The 10,266-nt window shown below is 29.3% G+C and overlaps 1 protein-coding gene across 3 annotated transcripts; it reads left to right on the forward strand.

The window, feature by feature from the left end:
* Positions 1-2,656: 2,656 nt before the first annotated feature.
* On the forward strand, positions 2,657-9,233 carry LOC127136877 (transcription factor bHLH35). 3 transcript variants are annotated; one of them, XM_051063397.1, is made up of 5 exons: positions 2,657-2,940; positions 3,023-3,179; positions 3,275-3,508; positions 6,782-6,952; positions 8,978-9,233. In XM_051063397.1, exons 1-5 carry the CDS (start codon positions 2,864-2,866, stop codon positions 9,065-9,067), a joined length of 729 nt encoding a protein of 242 aa, XP_050919354.1. In that variant the 5' UTR covers positions 2,657-2,863; the 3' UTR covers positions 9,068-9,233. The 3 variants fall into 3 exon arrangements, with proteins under 3 accessions (XP_050919354.1, XP_050919359.1, XP_050919348.1); XM_051063402.1 differs by having other exon boundaries at positions 3,026-3,179; XM_051063391.1 differs by having other exon boundaries at positions 2,660-2,940; positions 3,017-3,179.
* The last annotated feature ends 1,033 nt before the right edge of the window (positions 9,234-10,266 follow it).

Consider the following 10,266-nt stretch of genomic DNA (forward strand, 5'->3'; position numbering starts at 1 on the left):
GTATCATCACATCCTATAAGAAATATTTACTTTATAAATGTTACCTAGAGTTATACATTTATACGCCACAAACATTAGGTCATTTACACACCTCATAACCAAAAAAATTAAATGCATCGAGATAACCTAAACTTCCACAGAAAACACTCATCAATTAGATAGAACTTAATAAAGTGCAAAGGTTTTGGTTTTAATTTACTAGAATTATGTATTAGTTAATGGTGATATAAGAAAACATAAGTAAGAAAGAATGTTGTGAAAAAATAATTTCATTAAACAATACCTTGCAAGGAGCACATCTTACACTGGGGGAACTAAATACCATGAAACAATTGAGATGCATTGATGCAACAAGAAACATAAAATAAAGGCAAAACAAATGGGGTAACTCCTCATTTGGTCCAAACACACGTGTTTGGTGAGATGACTTTATCTACTAGCCTCTCATTAACCACTACCTTCCAAAACCCAAATTCTCCAAAGAGAGATCATGGAACGAAAAAATCCACCTCGCTTTTAAAATTATCAAACCCATGTTCCAAGGAGACCTCCATCATTGCCTCCTCCAAAAAGTTCTCCTTACTTTTTGAAACCGCCTCCAAGTCATCAATTTCAATAATGGAGAAATCAACTGTTTCCTTCAACCTTTTTATCTCCTAATCCTCCTCCTTAATTGTTCCATCTCTCCCTTTCACCTTTCCTCGAACTTCTTGAGGGAAAATTTCCTCTCATAATACTTGGTTTTCGCCGACTTCATTTTTCCACGCACTAACTTTATTTTGGCTTGTATGTTTCCATTTTTTTTAGTTCTTAATTCTTCACCTTCAAGATCTCCTCTACTTTTTACAATAAAAAAATTCATTTGTTATGACTTTTCTCAGCAAGAAACTGTGAAATACATAAGTATTTATCATGTTACACATCCGTTGATAACGCATCTTCTTAGCTGCCTGAATATCGGCCGACAATTTGAAGTGTTGTTTTACAAAGTTGAGGCTGACAAAATTCTTACCCCACAGTGAATACACGACTTGGCTTAAGGGAGAGTTTCCTAAATATATCCCTCCTGATAGGGCCCTAAGGTCTTCTTATGCGAGGGTTTCGACCCGCCAGTGCCAACAGGAAAATGGGGGAAATATTGACTGGTTTATTTGAAATATGATTGGTCTCTATGAATTTGGCTTTCCATTTGGTATTTCTGATCAAAATCCTATCTAGGTCTCTCTCCGTGCCAACATTGGCCTCCTGAGCTCTTTTCAACTTGGACTTTTCAAAACAATCCTTCATCGTCATAATTGACATAAGCGTCATCCTCTTCACATTAACAAATTTCATAAGATTTGTCCAAAAATTAATAATAAAAGGTAAAGTTAAATTGTACATTACATTACTTAAAAACTCACATGTATGTATTTATATCATATTTGTGTCATCTTCCTCCCCAACGCGTGTGAGACACGCAGATGATGTCTCCTCAGAAATCAACATTAGTGTCACACAAGAAGACCTACATCATATAGCCCCGTACATGAGTACATGTCTCGTTCCATTAGAGTTGTTGATCTTCATTCAACAGTCCCCCACACTTCACATTAGACAACATAAAGATAATTACAACAACCTATCAAATATAAGTGTGACCCTTAATCACACTTAGGTACGACTCAATTTATATTTGAGAAGTTTTACCTTAATCGCATACTGACTTGAACTTTAAAGTATTTTTTTTTGTAAGAATCCTCTCTAGTCATCACATAACCATCACCACCACACCGATAACATCTTCATGAGTTTTCACCGACTTATCAGTTAATCTCTATTTCAGTACAGAATAAAGATTTTTGATTTTTCATATTAAAATTGAGTGTCAACTCATTCAACAAAATAATAAAAAGATGTATGATTATATATTTAATTCCTTATTTCTATGTTAAATAAATATTAGTAGTTGTTGAAATAGACCATCAATTTAAATAAAACTCAATTAAGTCAAGTAGGTTAGAATATGAATTATAGTTAGAGTATATGTACAATTAAATTAGTTCGCATGAGGTCGCATGAGGCGGTGTCATTGACATGACCCCCTATTCAATTGAACGGTTTGGGTCTTTCTAGGAAGCACCATTTTTCCTACTCATTTTTCCAATTAAATATCACATTCCTATGTTTCTTTAGAATAATAATTAATGAGCTTTATTTTAATGATAAAATTAAAATTTCAATAATAATTAAATAAATTTTGATTTAATTAATATTTTAAAATAATAAATATTGCCTCCATCTTAAAATATATAATCCTTTACCAAAATCATGAAAATAAAAAAGAAGTTAAAAATAATATTAACTTTCCTAAAAACTGATATTGCTTTTATAAATTTATTGTTGTAAGAAATTATTTAAATAAGATTATATCAGAATATATATATATATATTATATATATATATAATATATATATATATATATATATATATATATATATATATATATATATATATATATATATATATATATATATATATATATTATATATATATATATAATATATATATATATATATATATATATATATATATATATATATATATATATATATATATATATATATATTGACTTAGATGAATGAGAAATCTTGGATCAAAATTCAATTTTTATTACATTTAAGGATTTGTGTTGTATTTAAGTTCTACATTTTTAAGAGATGGATTTAGTACAACAGAGGCTAATGCAACACGTGATTAAATTCCATTAAACCTATGTGTATATATACAAAGTAGGCAAAGCAAAAGACACCCAATTAAACCAACCACCTTCGATCAACAAAGCATCGTATTCTGTCTTCCTTCAACTTCAACTTTAACAAGCATGGAGAAGATGGATGAAGAGTACAAGCATTTCTTGGAGACCAACATGTTCCTCCAAACCCAAGAGCATCTTGATAGGTAACAATATCATTTTGTTTTCTTGAATCATTTAGATAGAATAATGAATTGATATTGATGATTGAGATGGATGTAGTGGCAGCAGCTGGGGATTGGATGAGGCGTTTTCAGGATACTACGATTCAAGCTCCCCAGATGGTGGAGCTTCATCTAAGAACATTGTTTCTGAGAGAAATAGAAGGAACAAACTCAATCAAAGACTCTTTGCACTTAGAGCAGTGGTCCCCAACATTAGCAAGGTAAACATCATTAATTCATTTTGGTGGTCCATTATAATTCGATCTGAGATATTTTTCTTTAATGATGAGTGGTGAGAATTTTTTTCTTCTTCTAGATGGATAAGGCATCGATTATTAAGGATGCAATTGAGTACATACAGCACTTGCATGAACAAGAGAAGAAGATTGAAGCTGAGATAATGGAACTTCAGTCTGGAATGCCAAATAATATTAATCCAAATTATGATTTTGATCAAGAGCTTCCTGTGTTGCTAAGATCCAAAAAGAAGAGAACAGATCAATTGTATGATTCTCTCAATTCAACAAACTCTCCAATTGAACTTCTTGAGGTTAGTTTGTCCCACTCACATTCTCTATCATCATCTCTCTCAACTATATCAAATATTTTTTTTAAATAAAAATATCTTTTTAATATATATATATATATATATATATATATATATATATATATATATATATATATATATATATATATATATATATATATATATATATATTTTAGTTTGAGAAAACAAATAGAAGAGTTAGAATAACAAATCTAAACAAAAATTAGTTTCAGAAAATAGATCGAAGAGAAAAATAAATAGTAACAAAACCAAAAGAAAAATGATTCGACCAACCACCATCTCATCTAAGAAAAGAAAAACAGGTCAACTAACCATCAGTCCGATATATTTGTTAGCCACATGCGCAACAAACTTATAAAAAGTGTCAGCCGGATGAAAAAAGATCCAACCACTTCCAAAATCAAAAAGGAGTGCAGTTACCCATCTAACACACCCTTAAGTACCTAATCACTTGAGTGGATCATATTTCTAGTCTAAGAAAGAAACAACTAACTCTAGAACATGTGGATGAACTCACTTCTACGACTAATAATTGTAGATATTTAGTGATTAACTGTTAAGTGTTCCCGACAAAAAAAAAGTTTTGTTCCACAGTTTATAAATAGTCCATACTACAAAATGTCATATCGAAACCAGACCTAAAGACGCCATCTTACCCTAACCTAAACCATAAAACATCTCAAACACCCCTAAAAACTGAATGTGGTAGAGGTAAAGGCCCATGTCGCCCACCTATCTAAAAATCCTATACTAGATAGTTAATTCAACCTCTCACAAGACGAAAAATTGATCAACCTACACCTTCTTCCCTAAACATATCACAAGACGAAAAATTGATCAACCTACACCTTCTTCCCTAAACATATCATTGCACACCCCACATTGGTATTGTCAGACACAATTTGATGCCTTAGAAGATTTTGCCTAGTCGACTACCTATTCTAAAACAACTACCAAGCGAATACTAAAAATTTAAAAGATGTCCAGATCATTCAAATCTTAGACAGCCTCGAATCACTATCTCAGACCTGCTTTCCCTCATACCGACCACGACCAAAAGATTATCGTAGGAAGATCTCACCAAAAAACTACCCATCATGTCTGATTTCCAAACCCAAACACCCTTTGGACCAAACCTAACAACTCAACTCGTACATAACTTATTAATTGAAATACAAGATTCATAACCAATTGTAAAAAAGTTATTTACAACCTAAATTCACTTTGTACTAATTAAATATAAAAGAATACCATAACACTAATAATATAACAATGAACCCATAACAAATACTCTTTCGGATCTTTATCATATGAAAAGAAATTTCTATTTAAACATATTGAATAACTAAAGTATATGATTATTATAAAGATTAAATACATCAATTATTCAATATATTTAAAAAATAAATTTAATTTATATTAAAAAACAAACTTGAAAAGGAATAACCAAAGGAAAAGGTTTGAATCAAAATATAAAGAAAGCATAAATAGAAGAGCAATCGAGATTTAATTATTTATAAAGCCAAATTCCCATGTCGTGTAGGCTATCATTGTACGACAATAGATATGACGCATAACCGATACATGCAGTATGACCAGGGGCTCACAACATCTATGTTTTTCCAAGACAAAACATGAAAGAGCATTCAATGCTATGTGTGCTCCCCATGTTTAGCGCTTGATGTACTCACCCTCCAAGCCTCGCTTGAGAGACTCACCTCGTTTGAGAGACTCAATCCTCAAGCCTCGCTTTAGGGAATCGCCTTCCAAGCCTCATTTGAGGAACTCGTCCTATAAGCCTCACTCTAGGTAATCACCATCCAAATTTCATTCCCCTAAATTTCACTTAAAGAAGAAATTGTTGTTCACCGAATTAAATTACTTCGCTCTTCTTAAGCCTCTTGCTTAAGGAAATGTGGATTAGAATAACTTTTGTTGGGCCCTAAAGGAAAACAACTCATGATTCGATCGGTCCAAAGGTGCCACGAAAGTGCCATAAGATAGAACAAGTGGATCGCCTAATTGGGGTTTGGGTCACTCGATTGAAGTTTGGTTGGCTGTCTCAAGTTTGTGTCTATCACAAACCACATGTCTTAGTAAGTGACAAGTGAGGTGTCCACGAAAAGCTTGTTTGGTTAGGATTGTTGAGAAAATCGCTTCTCAAATTTATGAGGGAGAACAAATGTGTCTACTCCCGCATACCTGCTAAGGAGTTTAAGGAATACCACTTCTTTACCTCATTTTAGCTCAAAGACTATGACTATAAATATTCCAACCCTTAAAGTTAGGAGAAATATTCACTAATATAAAGATTTTGAAAAATGAGTGATGAATATATCTACAAATATTTATTAGTTGAATTAGTTAAGTTGAACAGTTGATTTAAAGTTTAACTTTTAATAAAAAAAATATTATTAAAAATAACGTATAGTTAATGATGTAGCTAATAGAAAATATGTTTATATTTGATAATAAATAATAAATTAGTTGGTTGAATTTCAAATCTTTTTAGAATTAGATATCTAACTAGTTTATAAACATAAAATGATATATTTGACAATTTATTTATAAACTATCATTAAATATACTATTATTATTTATATAAAATTATTGGTTCATAAGTATCAACAATTTATTTATAACAGTAACACACTCATCTAATTATATTAGCAGATACTAAATGAGCTATTCAACTCACATTTTGAGATATAAAATACTTGAAGTAACTAATAATATATAATATAAATTATAAATAAAAATGACGTTTATTAAATATATAATTTTAATAAATATGAATTTATAAATTATAACATATCAATAAATAAATTATAAATAAATAATTGTGCTTACGAAACAGATTTTTATATGTCCAAACTACTGTCAAACCATCATATTTTTAAATATTCAAAAACAAGAATACACTAATTTTTAAGATAATACTTTTAATATTAATTTTGTTGACATGTTCTAGTTTTTTTTTTAAATTTTAAATGTACTAGTATTACATCGATTTGGAGGTTAGTACCACAAATCTAAAAATACCAAAATTAATGTCATCCTCATTTCTCCCCACAACAAACCAAAAAACAAACAATAAAAATAGATTAAAGAATAGAGAGATTTGAAAGCATAACTTGTCTCTTGAATTATTGATGCTAAAAAATTAGACGTGGCTTATGATTATTATTAGTATAATTATGATTGGCTTTGTAAAGAAATATTAATGATGATTTTTAATTATATGGTGGAGTGCAGCTTAGGGTTACATATATGGGAGAGAATACAATTGTTGTGAGCTTAACATGTAGCAAAAGGACAGACACAATGGTTAAACTATGTGAAGTGTTCGAATCTTTGAACCTTAAAATCATCACTGCCAATATCATTTGTTTTTCTGGCAAGCTTTTGAAGACAGTCTTTATTCAGGTTGGTTTACTTTCTCTTCTTTTCTCTAATTTCACTTTCTTGTTTTTATGATAACATGCATTATTTCTATTTTATATATTTTAGTAGGTAGAGCAGATTGATGCTTTTTTTTAATTAATTTTAAATATTATACTAAACAATATTAAAAATACAGCAGTTGCATATTTTTTGAAAAATATTTTTTGTCAACCTGTAGTTATTCTCAAAATTAAAAAATTAATTTTTATAATTGCGTATAAAGAATATCTGATTCATAAAATATAAATCATGAAAAAGTTGTTTTAATTTTTTACAATTAAATCATTTAAGTGAATACATTATAAATATCAATGATTCTCGGTTCAACTAATTTATACAATTTTCAAAGAGTTAAAAATTAAGAAAAGACAAAATAAAATACTAAAGCTAAAATGAGGGGTCTACTTGAAATCACAATAAAAACATCATGTTTACTCACATATATAATGAACAAATATTCTTAGTTATTATTATTTTTTATACAATAAATTTTTATAATCTCAAATTTAAATCAGAATCTCAATATACGTCATTGTAACATGTCACATAAGAGTTAGTGACTTACATGAGAGGGAACAAAGAAAAAGAACAAAAATGGGAAACGTGTTTCTCATTATTTCCAAGTAAGAACCTTCCACTAAACTCACTCTTACTCACCCCACACAAAAATCTTTGACCATTTAACATCAATGTTTTCTAGTACTAATTAGGAGTATCATTTAGCTTGTGTCTAACTCTAATTGAAATGGATTATTTTATATAATGCCTATAATTATAGGCTTATTCTCTAGAGAGTACATTATATTGCTATCTTTCTTTAATTTTTAATTAATATTCTTTTTTAAAATAATTTGTTTTTAAATTTTTAATTTATAAGTATCAATTAATATATTATAGAAAAAATAAAAATATATGTTATTGTCAAGGATTGAATCATATACAAACAATCAATTTGAAAATATCAAGTGATCTACCTCACTCACTATTTAAATAAAATACGTTATTTGTAAATAAAAATAAAAATGTTGAAAATTTACAAGATACTTATTTTTTCTTCAATTGAATTACTATTTTATTTTATTTTTTCAATTAAATTATTTTTAAAAAAAATAGTACCGATGAATATTTTTTCTCAACTTTTTTGGTAATAATTTAGTAATCAAGAACTAATATTTATTTAGGTATTTTAGTTGATCAAATTATTTATTTAATTTAATTTATTTTTTCTGATGTGTGCATAGTAACTGTACACTATTTAATTTAATTTAATTTATTTTCTTATAAATTCCATCCATGTAATATAACTTTTCACAAATAGGAAAATTGATAAATAGAAAAAATATGGATAATTAACTATTTTCTTACCTTTTTTTTTAAATAAGAGAAAATAAATATACTACTTTTATATAATAATATCTAGTAAGCAACATATATTTCGTCGAAGCACTAAAACGGGTTGAATGCCTTAATAGATGATGATTTTTATTTGACAATATTTTTAAAAAAGTTATATTTGTCCTGCAAAACTTAATATCTCATAAATAAAACTGTTAAACTATTGAAGTAATTTTTGCCGTTTAAGTTAAAGATCAATTGAAAAAAAAATCGTTTAATTCTTTTATTTCTTTGTTAAATACTCTTATGCTAATCCCATAAAGATCCCTTGATAATTAAGATATAAATTTTTATATAACTCATTATTTAGCCACTAACCCATGTTTCTTTCTTTGAAAATTTCCATTTTTTAAATAAAAACATCCCGCTTTCTTTTTCTTTTTCTTTTTTAAAAACCTAACATTTATTATTATATATTATATGTTTTCACTTGTTAAACTCCAATATTTATTTATTTATTTGAAGAATACCCGGTCAAATGTAAAAGACATGTTCATTTTGTATTGCTATGTACAAAAAGGTTTTGCAAATGAAAAAGAAAACAAAATGAGAGGTACCTTGTATATATTACTAATTACATGTTCATTTTGTGTTTTTTTTTTCCTTTCTCAGGCAAATGAAGAAGACAAAGATCTATTGCAGATTAAGATTCAAACAGCTATTGTAGCTCTTAATGATCCTCTAAGTCCTACGAGCATCTAATGAAGTGCATATATAGGGTTGAAGAACCTTGGCTTTCAAGTTTTAATTAGAGTTCCTAATCATTGTGTTATTTAATTTCTTACCGCATTTATGCTACCGTCTTAATTTACCAATTATTGAAGAGCTTTGTTATCTTGAAAATATTACAAATTTTCTTTCATTTTCATCCATTTGTGTCTTTACATAGGCTAGATATTACAATAAAGGGTATTGAGAATGTATTAAGTGTGAGTAATACGGATAATAGTCTTACAAGGGTAATGAGTAAGAAACGCTTCGTTGAAGAGTGTCAACGACGCTAGTGTGGTGAATAAGAAATGTTCTGTGCGATACGAGAGTTTGTGGAAGTAAAAAGAGCTTTCACTTGAGGGGGAGCATTGTAGACTCACACTTGAGGGGGATTATTGAGAATGTATCAAGTGTGAGTAGTACGGATAATAGTCTCACATTGGTTGGAAATGTGGAGACTTGGATAATAGTCACACATTGCTGATTGAGCATTTATAAACGATTTGTGGGAAGAAAACCACGATGACAATGAATCATCCAAACGAACATTTTCTAGTGAATCTTCTGATTCTCAAAAACAATAATTATGAGAACTAGTGCAAGCAGATGAAGATTGTGTTATGTTATCAAGATCTTTGGGATCTTGTGAATGAAGGAGTAACAACGCTTGTAAAAAACACAACGGATCAAGAAAGGGTTACACATAAAGAATTGAAAAATAAAGATTATAAAGCTCTCTTTATAATCCATCAATGTGTTGATTCATATCACTTTGAAAAGGTTAGTGACGTAGAGTCAGCGGAAGAAGTATGAGAAATTCTGGATAAGTCGTTTGGAGGCGCGAAGAAGGTGAAAAAGGTGAGGTTACAAACTCATAAAAGGACGAATGAATTGCTTTAGATGGAAGACAATGAAAGCATAAATGATTTCTTCACTAAGGTTACAAAACTGGTGAATCAAATCAAGGTATCTGGAGAAGTGTTGACATCAAGATCTGTTGTTGGAAATATCTTGAGGTCGTTGGCTCCAAAGTTTGATCACGTGGTAGTAGCCATAGAAGAGTCGAAAGATTTGTCAAAACTGACAAAGGAAGATCTTCAATGGACGCTTGAATCTCATGAACAAAGAATGGATAAAAGGGTTGCAGGAAAGTCGAAGAGTGACGTGGCTTTGCAGGCACAATCAACAAA

The sequence above is a fragment of the Lathyrus oleraceus genome, chromosome 1 (assembly GCF_024323335.1).
Source record: "Lathyrus oleraceus cultivar Zhongwan6 chromosome 1, CAAS_Psat_ZW6_1.0, whole genome shotgun sequence".
Classification (NCBI taxonomy): domain Eukaryota; kingdom Viridiplantae; phylum Streptophyta; class Magnoliopsida; order Fabales; family Fabaceae; genus Lathyrus; species Lathyrus oleraceus.